Below are 24,999 nucleotides of genomic sequence, written 5' to 3'. Positions count from 1 at the left end.
AATGTGCACAATATCTGGCTTTATCATTCGTTGCTGTATTAAGAGATAGGCATCGAGGCAGATCAGCTTCACCACGCTGACTTCTCACTCTGCCTCTGGTGTGTGTGTGTGTGTGTGTGTTTTTAGAAACTTTTACGCCAGTGCGTAATGATTTCCGGGGTAGCGGCGCTGCGGAGAAAAGTTTCAGTGGGGATGTGAACTATCTTGACAGTGAAGCGCAGTCTCTCTGGTTGTTTTTAGTTGAAGCTCGTTCCCTGTCCCTGCTCAGAAAGTGCACCAGAGGGACGGCGGACCATTTGACAGCAAGGTAAGAAGAACATGTTCTCTGGGTGTTAATAATAAACAGTTCAAGTTTTACAGAAAAATAATGTAACGTTTAATGATCTCCTTTCCTGTCGAATTACCCAACATCACATGTGTTCAGCTCTCCGCTGCGATTGATTGCGGCAGACATGTGCGAGAGGCTGTTGACATGATGTTTATAGCGAAATGTTAAACTAACATAAGTCTGTGAAGATGGTTGTTACACAACAACAGACAATGCTACATATATGTATACGTATATGAATATATATGTGTATATATTTGCAGATACACACACACACACATGTATATACATGTGAGTGTATAGGCTCGGTGACCTTATTGTAACTGTGCTGTGTGTTAATCTCGTGTAGTCACTGTATTATATCCCATAATGGTGGTTTTGCTGCTGTGTAGCAATACGTGTGCACAGATTTTGTGCTTGTGTTAAACTTAAGTTTGATTTTAATGCTGCAGAGGCACGGTCTAAAGGTTAACGTGGATTGCTGTGAGCTGAACATACCTATATGGAGATTGTAAACAACTACAAAAAAGATCAGTCAATCTTTAATAATAAAGACTTTGCACATGAACCAACAACAGCAGATGCCATATGTCATCTGTTAGTTTGTTTGAGTACACTTGGGGAACTATAAGTGGTAGTGACTTTAACATAAACGGCAGTGAATGTGAGAACCATTTAATGCAGAGGCTAAGATTTTGTAGTTTATCAGAGCCAGTTCCTTGTGAAAAATGTAGATTGTGACACTTGGTTTGTGAAACATAAGCTTTCATAACCCCCTTACTCAGTGTCATTGCCTTTTTCCTTTTAACTGAGGAGTTGTTCTGCTCCTCTGCCTGTTTTTCCTAACACACAAAACAACTGACTGCAGCATATCAAACATTAACCAGACAATCTCATATCTGACTTATTGATTGGTTTAATAATAATAAAGAATACAAATTTGGAAGTGCTGCATGTAGGAGGTTTGGTTTACTCTCCAGTTATTCATTACCTAGCTGTGATCAGGAGTGTGCTGCAGGGTGCCATAACAACAGCAGGAACAGGTAATCTCTGGTTATCTTTCTGTGCCTGTGCAAGCTTCCATATGCCACTCCTTTAATCCTGACTTTATACTGAAAATCTTACTAGAAGCTTTGTAATAATTCTGGGAAGGCACCATTTAAAATGTTGTCAGGTTTCACTGTAATGTGCACACTGATGGGCTCGTTGCCTGGGTATTCGAACATACAGTTTTTGGCTTTGAGCAGAGGATACAATGCATGATGGTGACCCAATACCTGGCTGAGTGATATTTGATCATCGCACATACGTCAGAGCAGCTGAAATGGTCACAGAAAAATGACTTAGAGTTGTCTGTGAAGCAGGAATCTGAGGAATTTGAGAGCAGCCAGCATAATAAAAACATGTGAGAGTAAATGCACTAAAGCACTAAAAATAAACCAAAAGTGTTATGATTCTGCTAAAGTCCCTCAGCTTAGTTTTACAATCCCACTCCAGAGTAGGATAAAGCTGATTGCCTGGGAAAGTAGCTGCTTTTCCCCCCCATTGCTGCTATATTATCAGGGTGTTTTCTCCAACGGAAACAGCTCTGTGCTTTGACAAAAAGAAATTTCCAGTGCTGTCTTGATGTTGGAGGTCAGGAGCTAAAGCCCGAGACAACTTTGTCTTATCTGTGGCCTTCAGGCACAAACACAGGGGACTGAACTCAAAAGATTAAGTGTTAGCCAAAATAACAAGTTCTTCTGCATCTGTGAATGTCTGCATGTTGACTCAACGTTCCCATTTGTTTGTTTGCCTCATTTGATATGTGACATACAGACAATGTACACATGCTGCACCTGGCACAGGGTCAAAACCTTCCATATAAGTCAAGGATGAGGGCGCATGGCAACAGATTGTACATATCTGAGGTGTGGCTGTGGTATTAACTGTAGAAGGAGTGGCTGGTATCTTACAAAAATCCATCCTCCAATATGGGTCATTGCCTGCAGACCATGCCCGCACTAAGATGATAGTACAGTTGGGTCCTTCATTGGGTGTAAGTGTGAATGAAGTGGTGTTCAGTCTGTAACTAATATGGGACCTAGTGACAGTAAGATTGGTGAAAATCTTTTTATAATTCTGTACGTTCCATCCGTATGTGTGTGGTTTTGAACGGAATGAAGAATGAGTTCCTATGATTGTTTTTCCCCATGAGTCAGTGGTATCGGGGAAGGAATTGGCTTCCAGATACCAAGTGTACCCATTCCAGTCTGCGGTTGAGTACGGGTAGTTATTAACTGGACGTCTCTGTCTCATCATCTTTTTGTTTAGTATCTGTAATTTGGTTGTAATTTCCTCTTTGTACAAGAGTGTTATGAACTCTATCATATAGAGGATTCAATGTCCTTGAGCGTTGCAGCCATTAAAATCATATTGACTACCCAAAATGAATCCTAACATTCTGTGCATTTCCGGTCCATTCAGATGGAAACTCATTCTGAGGCCTTCCACAGCCTCCTGCCATGCCTGGTAGCCCTCCTGGATTGGAGGCACCCCTTCACATGCTTTACGCATATCGCCTTGTGTCCATGGCCTAAACACTAAGACTGTTGGATTCTCCAGATCTCCATGTGGATTAGCTACTTCCACCATGGGACAGTTCAACTGTGAATTCATGTCTAAGCAGTCATCGTCGGTCTGGTCATCGTCTGAGTCAGTGTCACTGTCTTCCCAATTCCCATTACTAGGGTGGAATTTATGGGCTGCGGCTACTAAGCCGTCGGTTGGGTACAGTGTTTTCTTCCCTTTTTCTCTCTTACTCCGCCTAGGTCCCGTGTCTGTATGGTTAAGTGGACTGACCACAAGTTTTTTCCCTCTAGAAGGTTTTTTTCCAATTTTTTAAGAATGTTTGTGGCGTGGATGGACCTGGCTGTGCTACCTGTTGATCCTTTCCCTTGGTTTTGACATTTTTCTTCCTAGCACCCTGAGTCTCCTCGTCTGCATCTACCACACTTGCTAAAACTTTCTGCCTACGTTCCTCTTTCTGCTTTCGCCTTACATCCCGCATCTTACTCTGAGTCTACCATTCATCACCTTTCTGAACCTGTAATTTCAACTTATCCTTATCCTTCTGTTTTTTCTTTTTGATTATGTCCAATTTGAGTTTTGTTTGCAGTTCCAGGATATCAGTCGTCACTAATTTTCCTGGAAAGCCATATTTTTCTATCCATGTTTTGACATAATCCGTGGAGCAAGGCTTACACTTCTCCATATATTTTTTATCGCCCGTCAACTCTGACGGTTTACTCTGAGTTTTTCCCTTTGTTATTTTTGTTACTAGTTCTTCGTGACAGTCTCCAGTATTAGTGGTATTCGTGGGCCACCAACACGGCCTTCTACAACATCTAAGATGTTGCGGTGTTGGTATTTAAGGGATGAAACCCAGCCGGTTACGAACCACACTGGTACGTGTGTCACTTAGGATAAAACAAAAAATCGTACATTAGGCCGGTTTCCTATCACCATAGAAACGCCTTTACTGTACCACTCAGACTCTTTTCATTCTTTCATCACACTGTGTGTGGCATTCACTACTGTGTCTGTCTTACCGAATCCGTTTGGCCAGTTGTTGAGTTCGTTGATCCGTCAACTGGACTTCACCGCCGTGGACCGGTTTAACCACTGGCCTGATGCCGAACGATGCGGTTCAGGTCTTTGGGACATCCACCTATCGTGGAAGCTGCGCGTAGTTTCAGTGTTGGTTTCCCACGACGACGAAGACAAGTTTTCAGGATCCGGCTCGAAGGACCAATAAATGTTGGGGGAAAAATCGTTCCCCCTAGTTCGGGCTGCAAACAGACTCGGAGACAGAGACAGGTTTACGCAACTTGGCCAAGGAGAAGTGCCTCACCTGAGTGCAGACAGATCTGACTTTTCTGGGGTTGCTTCCTTTATTTATACACAGTGTGAATATCATATGGGTGTAGATATCTGTAAACATGTTTCCTGAGATAAGTATAGCAGAAAAAACGAAAACACCAAATAGGGTAATGAAGCATAAATGGGAAGTATACATGAAGACTGTTAGTCCAAGTAAGGTAATAAATCATACATGAGAAAGCATACATGAGGAAGCACACATGGGGAGGGTCAGTACATATGATACACATACTGAATCTAACATAGTTTTCTTCTAACAATATCACTCCGGGTAACAACTTTAGACCTGACACATAAACACAGCATGTCCCACTCTTTACCTCTGGATGGCAGACAGTAATGCTGAACTGGATGATTCGTCTTGTTTTAGTCCTGTTCACATTTGGCCCTTGTGGTATTCCTGGAATGTTTTCCCAGCCAGAGTGTTTAGTTTTAACATGAAATGGTTAACTGAAGGCGTTAGGCCTGTGGTTTGTTGTAGTTGTGGTCTGTGTGTCATCACTGTGTGACACAGTGCTTGTGAGCATTGTCAAAGCTGATAAGCAGAAGATTTAAAGAGACTTCTGCCTTTTATCAGAGGGCATGTGACCTGTCAGAATATGAGGCTGAGATTGTCACTTGACAAGTAGCTGGTAATTAGTGAGCTGGTCTGGAACCACATCTGTACATAGCATTCATTAGCTTACCATGGTGGTTGACTGCCTTTATTCAGATGCAGAGTGATTATACCACAAGCCTATGTCACATACATAGAAATCTGTAGTCTCCCTCCTTCCACTAATGTGTCTTACATGTTCATGTTTCTCTTTTCTTTCTCTATAAATATGTGTCCTGTTCTCATTTTTCTCTTCAAGAGTAAACTGTCAAACACTGAATGCCACAGTACACACAGCACCCAATCCAAAACACAAACATACTTCAGTTATTCTTGGAGGAATGCCCCTGCACTACAAATAATCATCTGGTTTTCAGGATCAGTGACGAATTACTGACGCATGTTTGAGGTTTACAGCCTTACTCATAGGCCCTGGCCTCACGTCTTTTCCCAGAATTGCAGGATACTAACTATGCACACTGTGCACTGTCCTTTGGGAAGACATCTTGAGGCCAAGTGGGACAGCATGGAAGGTTTGCGACAAACTGAGACCAGAGCTGAGCTTGTCCTCAGACTTTTAATCATTTTTAATTTTCTAATGGCTCCCAGTTGTCATTTAGTGTGACTTTCTTTGGACTACAGCATCAACAAGCTACAGTTTTTACAGATGTTCCTCAACACAGTGCTCTACTTTAGCTATGTTATGAACGTGCGTAATGTTCAATCATGGAAAATTTTGCCCTTTTACATTCAGTACAAAAGTTCATAGGCTTGTTTCCTAATACAATGGCTGACACTAGTCGCTAAACATCATGAAAAGGAAAAGGAAAGCAAAGTTGTCACTAACCATTTACTTGTCTCTTGGGGTCAGCCGGTGTGGCAACATGTGCAAGCAGATCTGCACAGACCCCAATGCCAGGAAAGTGTTCAAAAACAGTGATTGTGCGCTGAGGAATGCATGTGCAGCAACAATGGTTTGTGCCAGTGGCTACCACAGTTTGTTGTCCTGCATTGTAACTCCACATGATTAAATCAGGGCTATTTTTTGTTTTGGCATATGATTCTTTTGTGGGGTATAAAAAAATCTGTTCCAGTAGTTCTTTTCCAGTAGTCCTTTTGTTCTGTTAAAGAGAACAGCTGTAATCATTTAATGAATCGTAGGTTAAATATTGATGGTACAAATGCATAGAAGGACAAAGTCAAACATCAATGTCCCCATTAGACCCTTTGCTTTCAGCTATAGGTCATTTGAAAGCATTTATGTAATTGAAAGTGTCCCAAAACTATTGGTTTCCTCTTACTCAGCCCCTCCTCTCTCTGCACCACTCATCACTTTAGTCCTCCATCCTAAGCTGATTGACTTGCTGCTGCTGCTGGGCTTTAAAAACATTTTTAAACACACATTGCATTAAAGGAATGTATGATTTTCACTTGTTGCTAATGTTGTTTTAGGGTTAAGATGAGGCTAACAGCAGTCCCCTCCTCGCTGTTTTACTGGGATTAAGTTTAATAAGAATCTGTGCTCCTGGTTTAGACTGAATTCTTTGGAATGTTTGTGGTGGGAACATCATTTTTTCCCCGCAAAGTTTACATGAAACAAGTGGGAAAGAAAATAATAAATGGATCTGCAACTGGATAGTCTCTTGGCTGTGTTTACAAGTAAACATTTAAATTCAGTCACTGGTTTGTCTGTGTTCAGGGGATTAACATGCCAGACTTAGATTGCATTGATGGAACAAAGGCTATTTTAGATTCTGGTTACATATATGTTGTTTAAAATATTTCAGTTCAGTGTAGATGTTTTTCTTTTCCGAAATAGTTCTGTATTGAATCATGTTCAGTCTGACGTGAGTTGCTTTCTTTGTGACAGGCTGCAGAGGTAATCATTGCCGCTCTTCACACTGCTGCCATTGTAGTGTAAGAAAATTAGATGTAAATGTGCTTCTCTATCTTGTCATGCCTCAGGTGAAGGACATTTGTTATCTAGTTAAATTATTTGATCATATAAATTCAAAGTATGTTATTTTCTCTTCAATAATGTAACAGCATTACGTAAAGATTTTTTATCAGTGTTGAAGTTCCAACTTAAGAAGTTCTAGTTTTTATCAATTGTGTATACAATTGTAAATAAAAACAGAAATCATACTTATCATTACAGCTCATGACAGCATTATAAATTAATCACACAGGTAAAACAAAACCAAAGTTTACAGTTTATGATAAAGATTAATATGCTTGTCGATGAAGGTTGAAGTGTTTTTTAAATTTTTTACCCTCTTTTTTGACTAAATTAGCAAAGCCCTAAAACTACGTGCTTCCATGGACAGTCTAGTTCACTTTTCCATTTAATGACAAGTAAACTATTTAAAAATTCTCTGGTGCCCTTTCGTGTGAGGGGTTAAATAGAAGAGCTGGCTGTCATGTCTATCAGGTAACAGTTACTATGGTGAGCAAGAACAACATGTAGTAGGAGGAGGATATTTTTTCTGTGCTCCTCCCCCGACTGCATTGTGTCCTATAGAAGAGACACTGGGTGTGAATTATAACTGTGAGGTTCCCTCCCCAAAGCTAAGTGAAACCACACTAGGGAATGCACCGTCACAAACACACTCTCAGTCACACAATCACTTCGACACACTCAGTAATACAAGTCGTTCAAGTCAGAGCTCCTTCCTGTTTTTCACTAGTTCCGTCTTCTCTCGTGCTGTGTTTGTATAGAAGTGGCTGAATAAGGAAGTCCAGAAAAAAAGTTTACCCAGGAAGAGAGCGGGAAAGAGGACCCACAAGGAGATCTTACAAGGACTTTCAGAAGAAGGTTTTTGTTGTGTAAAGTTTGCCCCTGGGGGTATCTGCCTGGAGCCATGAGGGCTGTGAGAGGTGTTGATAGGGTTGAGGGGGGCAGAAAAATGCTTTGAAAGGAGGGGACTGACACGTCTTTTTGAGATCAGACTCTGTGTATAAGTTGAAGAGAGCCAACCAGACAAACCAGATTCCTCCTGATGGATTTTAGAAGGCAGCCTTCCTCTAAAAAGTCACAGAGTGCCGTGGAATAAGACACAAACTCACTCTCACGCATCAGTGGGAGAAGATAGAGACTTAAAGGATCATGGAAGCACTGAGAGAGTCTTTTCTTCATTTGACTTTTCAGATGTCATATAAGAGAGCCACGCTGGATGAGGAAGACCTGGTGGACTCCACCGGTGACGACATCTATCCGTCATCACCTATGCAGGTAAACACGTAAGAAGAAATAAACAGGTTACTTTCAGTCCTATATTACACACAGGAAAACACATAAACATTCAAATTCAGACAAATATCCACTTACATTGTGTATGACAGATTTTATTTTGAACCATTTCGTCTAAAATTCAGCTAAACCAGTTTAATTTAAAACCTCTAAACTGCTACTGTTTGATATGCGTCCGTCAATGATTTTGCTTTTGATTTGGATGTCACATCAACTTCCGTCTTGTGTTGAATCACAAATGGTTAATAGAGGTCTGAAAAAGCCTCTGTAATAATCATGTGTTTAGGTAATGTACTAAGAGCTTGAGACAAGAGAAGAACACTGGTAAACCAGTTAGCATGATTTCACTGTCATTAGCAATCAGATGCTAAAGATGATATTCCAGATGCTGCATAGTAAGGGTCAATTTTACATGGCTTAAAACACTTTGTCACTCTTAATATAATAATAACCATTGGTCTAAGGTCATGTATTTTTAAATTCACTCAGAAATTCTTTACGCTTGAGGTGTTTTAATGTGGTTTCCATGGTTTGCTCAGTATAAGTACCTGGTATGCATTTTATTGTTACACAGTTTATGGACCATGAAATTATCATCATGATGTGATGTTTGTGATTCCAATAAAAACACGCCAACTTTTCAGTTTGAGAGGGTCTGTATGCAATTTTGTTGAGTGTAGCACACAGTCAGCTATATTTGAAAACAACTCTGATAAGTGTTAGCCTAAGTTAAGACCTTAATTTTTTTAAGTAGACCAAGGTAGACCAAGACGTTTTACAAAATAGCTCTGTCACCCAAAACTGTCATAACACACACAGACACACTAAACCACTGAAATCTTGAATCCTTTGTTTTCATAAGGATTTTGTCTTTAAACCTTTGCTGATAAACCACGAGTTGCAGAACATTTCCAAAACACACAAAGACGACTTTGACCTGGATTCTTGTGTTTAAGTATGTACAGTATATATCTGTGCTCCAGACAGACCTTCTATTGCATAGTTAATTCCAAGAGTCTTCTCCCAGTTACACCCAGAAATATAGTTTAGGTCCAAACCAACCCAACATGCTCAGCCCCTCAGGGATTAAGAAGCCGTTGTGGCTTTGGCTTTTGCTTTGATCACATTATGTTTGATTGTTGAACTCTCTTCTAACCTATTAGCAGTAAATCAGATGCTTATAGATACACTTCTGGCATGAATTGACTTCCACAGCTTATAAGTGAGGTCCAAAAGCTTTCATTTATTTATAGTAGGGCCACTCAAAGATTGGCCAGAGTGTGAAATGTGCCTATTGAAGGATTTGTGAGTGGCTCTTGGAGTCATTCCTTTAAGAAATACATTGTCTTGGCAGCTTTACCTTAGGCAACATTCAGTAGAAAATAGTGCCATAGCAGGGTGGGCTGCTGTAAAAATCACCGTACCCATAATTTATTTTAAAAATATTGATCATTGAACCCAGAGCATGGACTTTAATCCAACTCATAAATTCTTTTAGGCTGACTGATTCAGAAGCTTCTGTTTTGTGTCCTTAATATCCTTTAGTTACAGATAAACTAGTAAAAGGGAATCTGATATGGTTCAGCAGGATTCCTATTATGCCTCAATCTAGGCCAGAAGGAAATTATCCATTATAGGTGAGGGAACAATGGAAGAATGCTCAACTTTTTTTCTGTGTATGAGGCCTATGAAGCCTGTCACAGAAAAGCCATTGTGCCCTGTAACCATACCTGTCATCCAAACCCTGAGAAACTGTTGGGACAGTATTTTCAAGACTGTATTAAATTCATTAAAGCAATAGGTGTATTTGTATGTTTTAAGATGTCATTTAACATACTTATTCAATTAAATAAAGCACCTAAAGGATTGTTTCTGTATGCAGGTGACTCTTCTGCATGGCCGTGGTCCCACATGCTGGCCAGACAGAACACAGAGAGAGAGGCGGCTGCTGGTTTTTGTGTGTGCTCTCTCGTTGGCCCTGTTTATATCTCTCATCTCAGCTGGGGTCTTCTATAAACAGGGTAAGTACAGGGGTTATTTACACTTAAGTGACACACACTGAAAAGCAAAACCTGCATCAGTTTGCTTGTTTTTAAACCATAAAACCAAAAAGATCAACCTGGGTATAAATATTGTGAAATATTTTGTCATTTTTCACGTCAAAGGATGAGTCATATAGAAAAATATGTAGGAAAATTGTTTCTACAGAGAGCCAGATAAGAATGGCAGAACAGAAGAATGATGCCATTTTTGTGTCTGCCCATTGATTATTACGCTACAACAGGAAGTTGGCTGCCTTATCAAAGATTCTGGAAAGCATTGCTAGTAAAATCAACAGATAAGTCAGCACACTACATCTTGTTCAATCAACACAAAGCGAAAGCTTTAAAACTAAAATTTGTCATTTTAAATAAGGTTATGAGCCAGATTGTGCACAGTTTAAACACAGGGCTTTTGTCTATACTACAGTCTATATCTTAAATTGAAAAACTGCTGATTCCAGCTTCATATGTAGCATTGTTTTTTTCCTTAGTATTTCCTGATACATCAAATTATTGCAAAAATTATTCATTTGTTTTAGATGATAAACAATGCTAGGTGGAGTCTATAAAGCTTGTAAATACTAATGAATGTGTTATTGTTGTTTCAAAGCCTGTAATGTGTATAAGAAGGAAGTATTAAAATGAACAAGCTAGAACATGATCTATGGAGGCTATCACTTGTCTTTGCTATCTGCCCAAATACAATAAAAAATACACCACTGTAGAGTACATGAAGTACATAGAGTTTATAGGGTTCGTTTAGTTTTTAGCCACACCTTCAGCTAAGCCTAAAAACAACCCTAAGTCTCTCCCTTGAGCTTGTTCATTATGGAAAAGGGTATTTTGGCTTTACTATCCCATCCTGCCTGCTTCACATCAGTGTTTGCTTCCTCAATTTTATCATGGGAAACTTAATACTGCTTCCTCCCATTCAGAACCACATGTCAGGTCACACTTTGAAATAATAAAAGGAACAAGGATGAAATCTCCTCCGGGTACTAACCTCATCACTGCTCATAACTTTGTCTCCATTTCTGTCTGATACCTTTTATGGACAGTCGGGGAAAGTGTTACAGTCAGTCAGAGGTGAGTCGTAGCCTGAAACTGTTTTTAGTTCCCTGGAATCACCAGCACTTACACCTCCCTAAACACTGAAAGTTTGTTGAAGATTTTTCAGTTAAACAGCTTTTGTTTTTAGACGTGTAAGCAGCTACAGCAGCAAGCTGCAGTGCTGCCCTTCTGCTTACTTCCTCTAAGATTTAAACTTGAAAACTAAGCTTGAAAACAACACACAAAGTATTAATCTTGGAAATATGGAAGTCACTTCTCCTTCTTCTTCCAGAGTCCTTCTTCCTCGTCTGTCTTCTATGCATTAATCATATGATTACATAAACATTTGCTAGTAGTGTGAAAGTGATCTTACCACCTGTGAAGACAAGCTTATGAACCACTATGTCTCTAATTTGTATTAGCTAATTATTTACACAGGATTTTTTTTTTACAAATAGAAGCATTTTCTCCAGGTTGTATGTCTTGGCTGTTGTCTCTTATAAAGTAACAGCTTCCAGATGTTCTGAAAATCCTCATGCATATTTGTCCTACCATGAAAAATTTTCAGATTATCCACTGTGGTCCTGTTTTCCTCGAACTGATAAAGCTAAATGTAAAGTATTTTTTGAAATTGAACATGTTTTTCTTTTCTTTTTCTTTTTCTGCAGCTAACCCAGGGCTGTGTCTAACAGAGCCATGCATTACCGTGGCTAGTGCGGTCATGGGCGCTCTGGATCGATCCGTAGATCCCTGCCATGACTTCTACAACTTTGCTTGTGGGGGCTGGGTGAAGAACAACCCTCTCCCTGAGGGGAAGTCCCGCTGGGGTCCTTTCAGTAACCTGTGGGAGCACAACATGCTTGTGATGAAGCATTTATTAGGTAAGTGTCCTGATGTGATTATAGTTCAGTGCCCCTTGGCTGCCTCTACCCCAGGAAGAGGTATACTGTATATTTTCCAGGACATTTCCTCAGTTGGGGCAGTCAGCTCATTTTTCATTGATATAATTTATCTTATTTCTTTACCTTTTTTAGAAAATACAACGATGAAAGGTTTGAGTAAGGCCGAGGAAAAGGCCCAGCGATATTATCAGGCCTGCATGAATGAGGCCAAGATTGAGGAATTAGGCGCTAAGCCACTACAGGAGCTAATCAGCCAGGTATGCTTATTTTCTTAAACAGTCAGATATCGAACTAATATAACATTCAGCCCTTCGTTTCTGTTAAAAGATCTAATGTACTTGCATCCCTGAGTTTCACAGTGTCTGTTTGATGTCTGACTGTTACAGATTGGAGGATGGGCTCTGAATGAACCCTGGGACAAGGACAACTTCCAAGTAGTACTGCGAAAAGTGTCAGCTACCTTACGCACTTCTCCGTTCTTCACTGTGTTTGTCAGCACAGACTCCAAAAACTCCAGTAGTAACATCATACAGGTGAGAGGGTCAGAGAAGTTGAACAAAGGCTGATTTTATCGGCTCCATGCGTTTGAATAATTCTATTTATCTAAATGTATTACAGCTCCAAAAGGTTAGTGAAACCGGCATAGATTCACATTAATATTTAAATACCTAATACATTCTGTTTACATGAGACAGAAATAGGTTTTACAAGCCTTAGGTGTTAGATTCACACTGACACTTGGAGATGAGAGTTCATTCCTTTGTAGGCTGTCATGAGACTGAGACAAATGGTAAAGATATGATCTTTGGTGGGCCTCTGTGTTCAGCCTGCATGGTGGCTGCACAGGAATGAAAACAAAAGGTCATTTGTGAGTGTTGAAATGGAAAAAGGCAACATATTATATTTCTCTTTATTCTAGGTGGATCAGTCCAGCCTGGGACTACCATCACGGGATTACTACCTCAACAAAACAGCAAATGAAAAGGTATGACTGCCAGGTTGTTCACACAATTGTACTGATTGTATGCTTGTTAAGCTTTTACACTCACTTAGAGTTTGAAAACACCCAGAGGCATTTGCCTGTTTGCAAAGAAAGTAAAGAAATATTAAAAGCGTAAACATAGTAACTTTTTTGAATTTTATCACTACACACAAAGCATGTCTCCACAAGTATGTCCACCTTGTAACTCTGCTGACCACTTGGACTTTGCAGTATCTGACGGCATACCTCAACTTTCTGGTGGAGTTAGGGGTGCTTCTGGGTGGGTCAGAGGAGAGGTCTCGAACCATGATGGAAGAGATTGTGGATTTTGAAACTACCCTGGCCAACATCACAGTTCCTCAGGAGGAGAGAAGAGATGAGGAGATTATTTACCATAAGATGGAAGCCAAAGACCTGAAAGTGAGTGTCTCCAGGTTTTATCTTGACAGCTAAAACAATCCTCTTCAATCAAGTTGTTTGTGATACTAAAGATTACAAAAAGTAGAAATACCAACATATGGTTTTTGTGTTATGTTTTGTCTTTGCAGACACTGGCTCCTGCAGTGGACTGGATGCCGTACCTCACAGAAGTGTTTGCTCCTGTTTCGCTCAACGAGTCAGAGCCAGTGGTTGTTTATGCCAAAGAATACCTCCAGGAAGTTTCTGACCTCATAACAAAAACAAATAAAAGGTGAGACACCAGGTCCATTTTAATAGTTTTTCCATTTCTGTGCATAGATACACACATATCTGCTCTTTCTCTAATTTATAATGGTACCCTACTTCAAACCACACTGTAAATCCTTGTCAAAAATCAGTCAGTATTGAAGGAAGCAAAAAAACGTAACAATCTGATGTTTTATTTTCAGCCTCCTAAACAACTACATGATAATGAAAGTAGTGAGAAAGATGGTTTCCATTTTGGACCAGCAGTTCCAAGACGCTGAGCAACGTTTCCTTGAGGTCATGTATGGAACCAAAAAAGTAAGTAAGAGATGGAGTTTTAGACCTTTTACAGTCATTATAATCAGGGAATACACAGCTAGATGTGAGGTGAGATTTAGCAGATGACAACATGTGATGGCATATCCCCATCCAGATAAAATGTCCTTATCAAGTTTAGGAGTATATATCTCACAGTTTTGTTTTTGACTTACTGCTTAAATAAACACCAGGCAAGAAACACCAGATGAATCACACACTTTGTGAAAGTCCCCTCAGCCCATGTGTATGTGGGCAAGTCCAGCAAATGCTGGCAGAGGAAATGGCCCTAAGCCAAACAGCTGGGTTTAGAGAGCTTTTCACTTGACCCCTTGTTCTTGTGTGTGACACAGATGGTTCATTTTTACTGATAAATGAAAAAAAGCCACCAAACAAAGAAGCAAACTTCTTTTTTCTTTACAAGGCTCATCCAGCACACTTAGATTTGTTACTTCATGTTGGCTTCCTGTGGCTGATTTCTTCAGCTACAAGTAAGCAAGAAACCTGATTTCAGTAATTGGGGTAAGAGCTGTAAAAGAAAAATCTGCTTAACACAGCTCAATGTCTTTAACAGAAATCTGACCTCTTGGCATTTAGGTTTAACCAGGTTTCCAGTAAGGTGTTTATGTGATCACATGTGCATAATAAGGACCCAGTAGAGTGGCATTGTCACTGGGGCAGCAAGTATGAGACTGAAATGAACAGATTTTGCTGACATTAAGTTTTTTAAGTTTTAACAGCTCGAGGTTGTATTATGAAATATATTAATATAATTACTGTGTAAAGCAGAGAAATGCGATTACTACCACAGAGCCAATTATACAATAGGAGAGCTGAAGTAATTGAAGAGATGATTGATATGTTTGAACTGATAAGGGAGCGGTTTTGGTAAACAAAAAATTACAAGCGAGTGTTGTCTGAAAAAAAGATTGGGACATTGACTGTATGTCTGAAATGTTTTCAGCATGTCTTTGTGGATCTCCTTATGTAATAAGGTAGCAGAAGACTGCATGCATGAAAGTCTATGAGGGGCCTTACAAGACATAATTCATTTGGACTCTCACAAACATATATTCTCCCTCTCACATACATATATTCTCACTCACATACATATATTCTCATTCTCACATACATATATTCTCACTCTCACAAACATATTCTCACTCTCATATACATATATTCTCACTCTGACACATTCTCACTCTCACATACATATATTCTCACTCTTACATATATTCTCACCCTCACATTCACATTCACATTCTACTTTTAACACTCTGGAAATACCAGATGAGCATAAAATACATAGCCTATTTATCCAACATTCAACATATTTAAGAATCAGTTTGGTGTTTCCCCATCATTATATCAGGTCAATTTTATTTCTTTTTAATTTCTGTATAGCACCAGATCATAACAGAAGCCATTTAAGATAACCCTTTCTATTGAACAGGTCTACACCTTGTTCCTTTATTAAACAAAGTAAACGGCTCATGTTATTTATCTTATTTGCACGGCAGCATGTCACGATGTGTGTACACACACAGACACACACCCGGTCGGATAGAGAATGCGTGTTGCTTTGTCCACCGTTGCTCATGACATGCTAGTTGGATAGACTGAACTCTATGACTACGCTAGGTTAAGGTAACGTTACTGATGTCCGTGTTTTTATTTTATTTAATTTAAAGTAATTGACTTTGAGCTTTGTGCATAATAATCACACCAGTGGCTGAACTGCACATGCATGTAACAAAAGCATGTAACACTAAGTGAACTAACACACTGATAGGATTGTTTTTAATGTCTTCGTGTAAGCATAACTCTTCAGCAAGATGCACTTCCTCCTTAGCGAGTAACTGACTGTAAAAGGCGGCAGGGAAGCTAGCCCTTATCTGAGCAAGATCCTGTTCCTTCTACCCTGGTTTCCACTTGGGTCAAGCTGTAATAACAAACTAGAAGCTTCTTTGTGAGTCTTCATCTGTTGTATGAGTGATTGTTGCAGCTGTGTCTCTTTTTCCATCTGTGACTGAGTGGATTTTACAGCACTGCTTGCTCAGAACACTCCTCATTTCCTCAGTGACCCTGTTCCTTTTATACCTACTTGTACTTGCTGCTCCATGTGTCCTTCCTTTTACCTGATAATAAATCTGCCCTCTAGGGACTACTGTTTCTTTACCTGTGTGCTATATAAAAACAAATCCAACTGAATGTGGATAACCACTTCACAGTTAGAGTCATGAATGTTCACAGCTGTAACAGCATACACTGGTTGAGGAGCAGCAGTCTCTCTTGACTGTAAAGTAGATTCAGGATCACCACTGTTCTCTTTACACATCTGTCTTGGCTGAATACAGTCATATTTTACCAGGGATAGTCATGCTCATTCTTGGATATGTAGGAAGTGACTCATTGAAAAAAATTGGTTGCACAATGTCTGGCACAAATCTCACAATATAAGGTAATAGGAGAATGCAGCTTCTCCTTCAACATGTCTTGATATGTTGTTTTTTTGCAGAGCTGCACTCCGCGCTGGAAGCTGTGTGTCAGTGACACCGACAGCGCACTGGGCTTTGCTCTTGGTGCCATGTTTGTAAAAGCCACCTTCGCTGAGGACAGCAAAGCCATCGTAAGTGTTTTATCATCCGTGTGTCACACAGCTGCTCCTGCTGTGTGAGGTGATGTGATTTTTGACTTACATATGTCTGGCTTTTGTGCTTCAAGGCTGAGAATATGGTTGGAGAGATTAAACTGGCATTTGAAGAAAGCCTGAAGTATGTGAGCTGGATGGACTCAGACACAAAGAAGGCAGCAAAAGAAAAGGTGGGAGGATGTTCCTTTTTTTCCCAGTAAGTCTTCCCACTGATGCTTTATGTCGACAACTGTTAAGTGGCTCACAGATACAGCGCTGCCATCTGGTGTGAAAATGTGAATTTGACAGTTTTTATGTCTCATCCCTAACAGGCAGATGCTATATACAATATGGTTGGATATCCAGAATTCATCATGAACGCCACAAAGTTGGACAAAGTGTTTAATGATGTAAGTAAATGTGGAAATGTATTCCAGTGTATATGCTAACCTGTTATTTTTACGTGTGGCACAATCTGATTTTTCTTAATTAAAACACTTCTCTGTTATATTTTATTCTTCTCTTTTAGTTTATGGTGGTGTCAGACCTTTACTTCCAAAATGTCATGCAGTACTACAACTTCTCTGCCAGAGTGACTGCAGATCAGCTGAGGAAAACTCCCAACAGAAACCAGTGAGTTACCCCTCTTGCCACGGGAGAGGTGGCATGCTCCGATGGGAACACATTCCCATTATACTGACTCAGCGGAATACTGCTGCCATCCACCAACGTTCCCAGGCAACCAGCTTCTCTCCGCTGAACTGATCCTTGTCTCTAATTAGGCTATGGGGGGAGGGGAGAGATTGGGGTTCCCATGCCTTACAAACTGATCTGTAGTCAGGCTGGCACAGCAGGCTGTGCAGAATCAATATTCTGCATTATTTGTGACCTCGATGTCAGCCTCATGTCTTCGCTGTGTGTTCTGTGTATTTGTTTTGCAGGTGGAGTATGACACCTCCAACCGTGAATGCATATTACAACCCAACTAAGAATGAGATGGTTCTGCCAGCGGGAATCCTTCAAGCTCCGTTCTACAGCCGCTCCTGGCCTAAGTATGTGAAATGTAGTATTATAGAAAAACTATAGCTGTATTATGCAGCACAAGATGTTTGTCTTTAGCTGACATAAACACAATAGAGACAATGTAAACTGAAGCAAACTCAGCACTATCCACAGAAGTAATTTCACAGCCATTTAACTTGACATGAGCTGATGTCCCGTGGGCCAAAACAAGCCTTTGATAGGGTGCTGGCTGGGAAGTTTTGTTTGTTTATATAGTAGAATGTCCAGTAATGCCCCTTGGCGGTTACTTGGAATGTTAAATAATCAGCAGTCACTTTGGTGACACTTTGTTACCAGACACCTGGCACTGTACTCTGCTACTGCTACAAAAAGTCTTATAATTATTTAACTTTTACTTTATTTAGATTAGAAAGATAAAGGTTATTCAGAACACATCTTTGACCACTTGTATTTGTCATATTTTCTGATTGTTTATCATTTTGCTTTTGATTTAGTTTCGTTAAGTTTGTAAATGTTTTAGCGGTATCAGTGATTATTGAGATATGTGTCTGCAAAGTGACTAGTATTTCCCAAACTATGCTAACTGCTGTGGTAAACTTCCCTCTCACAAATGTTAAACATTTGGTGAAATGTACTTTCAATTATATATATTGATATTTTACAGAGCTCTCAACTTTGGTGGGATTGGAGTCGTTATGGGCCATGAACTGACTCATGCTTTCGATGACCAAGGTTGGTAAATAAAATACAAAAAAAAAATCTATATATACATTTTTATTTCAGGAAAAATCCGATTCAGAATGATTGAATAAACAATTACTTCAAGTACTAGCTGGGAGGAAACACACTAATATTTCTTTTTTTTTTTTAAAGGGAGGGAGTACGACAAAGATGGAAACTTGCGTCCCTGGTGGAAGAACTCCTCTGTGGAGGCCTTTAAGAAGCAGACGCAGTGCATGGTGGAACAATATGGCAATTACAGCATCAACCAAGAGCCCCTGAATGGAAGACACACACTGGGAGAGAACATCGCTGACAACGGTGGACTTAAGGCCGCTTACAAGGTTCATAACTCACACTGAATATTATATGCTATATGCTGGTGCTAGAAAGCATGTGGGTTTTTACACTGTTGGCATTACTGTATGCTTTCTATGGCAACAGTGCCAGATTGCTTGTTTGGAAGGTCAGAAAACTGTCAGACAGATTAATCCCTTGTGTTAGTGTATTTTTGGGTCATGTCTATTTAATCTGTTTTGGAAAAAGTTGGTTGTCTGGTTTACAGTGAAGCCTGGAAATGCAACAGGTGGTTATGAGTGGCCTTGTCAGCCTCTGGTTACTTCTTCACATGCACACATTCTTTCCATGTATTGAAAGGTCATAAACAGATGAGCAAATCATATGGAAGTAAAAGCTAGCCTACATTATGCAGTGGTTATACCCCAGAGCAAATTAAAGCTGTAGAGGACCCTAAAATGGATCTTCTGTGTCTTTTGGTGTCCCTTCGGTGTGTATAGCTACACTACACCTTATCCTGTGGAGAGTGAAAAGCTCTTGTAACATGATAATCTGTTTCTTTGAAGGCTTATGTGAACTGGATCAAAAAGAATGGTGAGGAGGCCACGCTGCCTGCCCTGGGGATGACCAACCATCAGCTGTTTTTTGTTGGATTTGCTCAGGTTTGTATCAGTCAGAGTGTGTTCTGTCTTTTTACTCATTAAAACTACAGCTGCTTTAACATTAAAGTTCACTTTCAGATGGCTTTTAAGATCCACTGCCTAGGATGATGACTGATAGTTTTACATAAAACACCTATTAGGTTCACTCTAATTATGTATTTCCTTATTTTAAATGCCAGATATTTATGTACTAGTCACTGTAAAGATCCCTTATTGTTATATCAGTAAATCATGCTTGTACATCAATGTTTAAATGCACTTTAAGCAGATAAATATGAATCCTTCACTTTATTTTTTCACAGGTTTGACTGGAGGAATATACTTAAACGTTACCTTAAAATACAACAGTAGAACAAACTAAATTACATATTTAAAAAATCAGCCTAGTGTTTGTAATCGATACGATCCGGCACTTATTTTCTGTATTTTTTGCTCTTGCAGGTTTGGTGCTCTGTCAGGACCCCTGAGAGCTCACACGAGGGCATAATCACAGATCCCCACAGTCCATCAAGATTCAGAGTCATTGGCACCATCTCCAATTCACAAGAATTCTCAAAGCACTTTGGCTGCAAAGCAAATGCTCCCATGAACCCCAAACATAAGTGTGAGCTCTGGTGATGACCGGCTGTTTTTTTTTTTTCAGCTGCGAGTGAAACAGACATTGGGGGGATTTTTAGATGGAACTGCAAGAACCACTGAAACTCTGTGCCACCTTAACGCTTATCAGGCTGCTTATCAGGACAAAATGTGCCTGCTCTGTATGGAGGTTTGCTACCTCCAGTGCAGCTCCATGAAGATTGTTTGTTTAGCAAACAGCTTTCCTCGAACTCTCAAGTTAAATGTAGCTTTAAATGTGTTTTTTGAACACTGGACCTAACAGACCGTTACAATAACGGGAGAACCACTCTCAGATTTTGTAACCTATTTGTGAAGTTATAACAATGCAAGGTGATGTGTTTTTTTTGTTTTTCTTCGTTACTTTCCACAGTGCTTGGAGCTTTTCCGGTTTACTTATACTATATTTTATTTAAAGGCAGATTTTAATGTTACAGTGAACCAGGGACCTTCAAGACTTTTACACATAACATGAAAAGAAAAATGAAAAACGTAGTTCCCATATAAGACAGTTTTAAAGCTGTTTATTAAGAAGTGGTATACATATTTTGTTAATACAACAGCAACGTTGAACTGTTGCACTATTTCAGAAATACTTGCGTACAATTCGCTTCAACTGTGTAATTCAGATTTTTGGCAGATTAAGCTGCAATTTGCCATTTGTATTTTTACAGCTAAGAAGTTTGTCACAAATTATTTTGTATAGTAAAACTGATCTTAAAACTTCTTTGTCTCACAGTGTATTCACTTGCTTGAAGGATGGCTTACCAGCACAAAAGTATCAAGTCTGATTTTATATTGTCAGTTTTATTTACCTAATTTTACACCAATCTGGACAGGTGATTGGTGCACAGGTGCAAAGTAGCCAGTGGAACAGTAGATGGCGTTAGAGACACACGAGTGCTGCTGAGGCAGAGTAAAGGCAACGAACCTACTGTATCAATGGCTGAACACATAATGATTTTAAATTTTTGCCATGCAAATCCCTCAATTGTTACAAACATCTGTACCACTTAGTGTATATTTAGATTTACAATAGATTTTACAATGGATGTAGTAATAATTTAACGGTAGTATAATTTTCTTGCATTCTAAATTTTATTTTTTTTTAATTAAAAAAAAATCAAGTCCAACACAAAAAACACAAATCGACAACAAAAAAAAGTCAAAAATCACATGTACATTTTTTGGGATCGTTGACCAAACACGCTGTGTCTGTGTTTGATTGAAGGTTGGCTGATCAGCCGAGCGATTCCGTAACTGGCCGAGAATTGCCGAATCATCTGTCCTGCCCGGACTGCTGGAAGCGGCCGCAACGCCATGTTGGCGAAGTCTCTCATCTCTGTGAGAAAAAAATGATAGAAAACATACTTGCTCAGAAGAAAAGGTAGATCGCCGAGGGAGGTTGAAGATCGCGGCGATTATTTCGTTTGAAATAAACGAACCGAGCCGGATCCGCAGAGGTTCCGGACGGGCGAGGGAGGCTAAACCTCCCACCGTCCCCATGAATAGCACCGCTGATCCGAACAGCGACTTTCCATGAAAAAAGACGTTTGTGTTGCTATTCGAGCTTCGTTATCCCAGTTCGTTAAAGGGATTTGGGGCCTGCTTCAAGAATCTGCTACGCTTGCTATGCATGCAAGCTAGGCGTTGTTTGTATCAGTATTTATTAAGGTATTGTTTTTATTTGTTGATTTTTTTGCAATGAGTTTGCCACCGAAAGTGGTCCCCAAACCCGCCGCTGTCGCAGTTAGCGGACCTGGAAGTGGCCCCTCTCCGTCGAGCCAACTGCGGGCTACCCTGACCTCCGTGTCTCTGCCGCCGGGAGCCCCGACAGCTCCTCAGCCGGGCGCTGTACCGCCACCTCAGTATCCTTTTAAACATGGGTAACATTATGCAACTGTTTGGGCTTTTTTTGTGCATTTAACTTTCCCTTATTGACACTAACACACGCCGGGGTTTTTAGTAGTGATAGATATTAAGAGTCTGGATGGAGGGATGATGGTTTCGTTTGGAGGGAGCTGGGAGGGGAGGGGACAATTAGCTAGCTAAGCGTGCTAATGTTAGCTTATGAAGCCGGTTGTCAAAGCTAACAGATGTCAGCTTGATTTTTGGGAGTTGACCACACGCCGCTGCCTCTATTAGCATGTGCAGTTAATCATATTTGCCAACTGTAAATAGTAGACAATAAATATAAATGAGGGACAAGGTTGCATTATTTGTTGTAGGTAAGCTAACAGGCTTACCATACCGGGTTACCGGCTTTGTTCAGTTCTGGTTGTTGACTAGCAAGGTGCATTAGCCTAGTTGTCGTACTGTGCCAGCTAGCTTCTGAGAGTATAGCCTCTGTGTGGCTAACAAGTGCACAGGTCAATGCAATGGATGCAGCGCCGCAGAGCTCCGTCCATTTCAGGGTGACGACCTGTGGCTTTATAGTGCATTGGTGCTAATATTAATGCTAATGCAAGGCCCAGTTTGAAGGGATTGCGCCTACTTTTCCATTTCACATTAGATCAGCTTTTAAAGAGGAGGGGGCAGCTTGACAGGCCTGTCAGTCCCAGATCTGAGCTCTCAGGTGCAAAGAAAAATAGAAAGTAGCTGACAGTAAATGACATCTCCGGCTATACTGGCTGCACACTAAGAGCTGTTTCTGATTTGTAGTAATCTTGTAATATATTCTGCTTTCAGGTGTTCTTATCATTAGCCTGTGTTATCAGTGCCCTTGCATACAGTACACCTTTTACCTTTGAGTTTACTCAGCAATGACCCAGTACTAGTCTAGCCCACTTTTTGGCGTAGTGAAGTCACTGTGGTTATGTCACCTCCTGCTTTATTTACAGCATGGTGTCAGTAGTGTGTGAGAGAGGATTAAGTTGATGCCTCCTGCCTGCCAGTGGCACAGAGCGATGTGTCTGTTGTGGTCTGACAGCTTCTGTTGTGGCTTAGCTTTGGGGTGTGATGTCTCAACCTGATTTCCTGCCGCCCAGGATCACAGCCGCCCTGTGTTTCTGACATTTGTAAGGGGCAGTAAGTAGCTGGTTGTAGCAGGTGGCAGTATGAAGCCCTCTCTCTCTCTCTCTCTCTCTCTCTCTTGTTTTCGGTGTGGTGTGATGATTTTGATTGTGAATTAGATGAGTAAACCTACTCAACATAGAGGATAATTGGATCTTTATTTGATGTGTTATGTCCTTTTTTGAGTCACAAGGCTTTCGAAATGTTACATTTGCTTAACCTATTTTTAAGTGTATGTTATGGGCATGGAAGTGCACTCACTTTGTTTACTGAATGGAGACTGGGTTTAAGGCAGATGAATACAAAAAAAGAGCATAATAGTGGTACACTTTCTTGTTCTTTTTTAAAATCATTACTAGATTTCAGTCACTGTATCCAGGAGTTGGGGTTGAATTTAATTCATTACTAAATATCCAACACAAGAGCTGCCTGCAGATTAATAAGCAAATGAACTAAACACGGCAAATTAAGAAAACATGATTGATTTGACACGTTCATTGCATATACAGAAGGTTTGTGATCTCATTAGAATTTTTCTATTTTTCTGTACAAATACGACCAACATCATCAGCCAATTTTCACACAGGTTCTGCCAGTGGAAAAGGACAAGCCATTCAAACATATGGAACATTTATTTTATTCAGGAATATGATCCAATATCATATATATGTAAGTGGCGAAGCTATGTGAACCCCAAGGATTACCAGTTCATTTGAAGGCTAAATTAAAGTCCATCTCTTCAGAGGTGTTTTCAACCAGTGGAAGATGTCAGTGAGGGGCCCAACAATGATCTCTCCAAGTCTGATCTTCACCATGTGGAAATGTAAAATGACATAATTAAAGGACATTTCTGAGGACCTTTATAAAAACAGGACCTCAAAAGGATGAAAAGGTTGCATCTCTAAAGTAATTGGACTCCACAAATCCAGAGATAGAAAGATCATGTACAAATAGAAGAAAGAAGAACATTGAATAAGCATGTGTGCACGGCATAGACACTGCTCTCCATTAAAGAACACTGCTGCCTGTCTGCAGTTTGCTAAAGCTCATGTGGACAAACCAGCGGGCCGCTGGGAAAATATTTGACAGATGAGACCAGAATAGAATTATCTTGCTGAAATGAGAGGCCCCATGCATTCTATCATATGAACCTATCCCATCTGTTAAACATGGTGGTGGTAGCATCATGGTTTGGGTCTTTTTCTGCATCTAAACCAGGATTAATCAGAATCAGAATCAGAAATTACTTTATTTTTTCCCCGAGGGGGAAATTCTTGTTTGTTACAGACAAATAGAAGAAAAGATAATTGAAATAAGAAATAGAAATATATATAATAAATACCTAAATACCTAGACAGCATTTAAATCCCTGAGTTGTATCTAAAGAACATATTTACTATTGTATAAAAACCTTTACATACAGTAAAGAGCATGACATGAACGTACCAGTATGAGTGTACAGTGTCTGAGTGACTGTTACAGTTCAGAGTTCAGTGGTTAACCAGGACTTGTCAGCATTGATGGACCAACGAATTCTGAATTATACCAGCGAATTTGACAAGAAAATGTCAGACATCAGTCTGTGAGCTCAAGTCAAAGGTCAAAGAAGTTTTAAAAACGGTGGTTAAAAAGGAGCAAATTTAACATTTTGAAATGGTCCAGTTAAAGTTGTGACTTTATTCCAACTAAAATGTTGTGGAAGCACCTGAGGAAACAGCTCAGATAGCAGCTGGGGTCACTGGTGATACTAAAAGCAAAGGTTCACATACTTTTTGCCACTCGCATATATGTCGTATTGGATCTTTTTCTTGAATAAATACAAAGTGAAACATTTCAGTTTCATTTGTTGGATCAGGTTCTTTTTCAGGTCTTGTGTGAAAAATGACTGATGTTTTGGGTCTTATGGGGATGACTGTGTAGTTTTTTTGTATTGGGTATTGAACTCATTTCCTGCACCACTGCCAAGTAGCAGACTTCATTAACTTAA

The 24,999-nt window shown here is 39.9% G+C and overlaps 2 protein-coding genes across 12 annotated transcripts in view; both read left to right on the top strand.

Moving 5' to 3' along the window:
- Nucleotides 1-139: 139 nt before the first annotated feature.
- On the top strand, nucleotides 140-20,585 carry ece1 (endothelin converting enzyme 1). Of its 2 annotated transcripts, XM_028405065.1 has the most exons (19): nucleotides 140-307; nucleotides 7,993-8,076; nucleotides 9,977-10,115; nucleotides 11,855-12,067; nucleotides 12,221-12,345; nucleotides 12,475-12,621; nucleotides 13,008-13,073; nucleotides 13,302-13,490; nucleotides 13,619-13,761; nucleotides 13,940-14,054; nucleotides 16,570-16,680; nucleotides 16,776-16,874; nucleotides 17,016-17,093; nucleotides 17,213-17,316; nucleotides 17,625-17,735; nucleotides 18,371-18,438; nucleotides 18,580-18,770; nucleotides 19,290-19,385; nucleotides 19,827-20,585. In XM_028405065.1, exons 2-19 carry the CDS (start codon nucleotides 7,993-7,995, stop codon nucleotides 20,001-20,003), a joined length of 2,256 nt encoding a protein of 751 aa, XP_028260866.1. In that variant the 5' UTR covers nucleotides 140-307; the 3' UTR covers nucleotides 20,004-20,585. The 2 variants fall into 2 exon arrangements, with proteins under 2 accessions (XP_028260866.1, XP_028260865.1); XM_028405064.1 differs by lacking the exon at nucleotides 140-307 and having other exon boundaries at nucleotides 7,451-8,076.
- Nucleotides 20,586-21,271: 686 nt separating this feature from the next.
- The window catches only part of eif4g3a (eukaryotic translation initiation factor 4 gamma, 3a), a 44,373-nt gene continuing 40,645 nt past the window's right edge, over nucleotides 21,272-24,999 (top strand). For 8 of the 10 annotated variants that reach the window (XM_028407339.1, XM_028407338.1, XM_028407344.1 and 5 more), the window contains exon 1: nucleotides 21,272-21,868. In XM_028407339.1, coding sequence (XP_028263140.1) covers nucleotides 21,705-21,868 — 164 coding nt within the window. In that variant the 5' untranslated portion in view covers nucleotides 21,272-21,704. Of the gene's footprint in view, nucleotides 21,869-22,868; nucleotides 23,028-24,999 lie in introns of those variants that run through there. The other 2 variants (XM_028407340.1, XM_028407343.1) reach the window with 2 other exon arrangements.

Source organism: Parambassis ranga, chromosome 5, assembly GCF_900634625.1.
Source record: "Parambassis ranga chromosome 5, fParRan2.1, whole genome shotgun sequence".
NCBI lineage: Eukaryota > Metazoa > Chordata > Actinopteri > Ambassidae > Parambassis > Parambassis ranga.
Note: the sequence above shows the minus strand (reverse complement) of the source record. Positions and strands in the feature narration are given on the sequence as shown.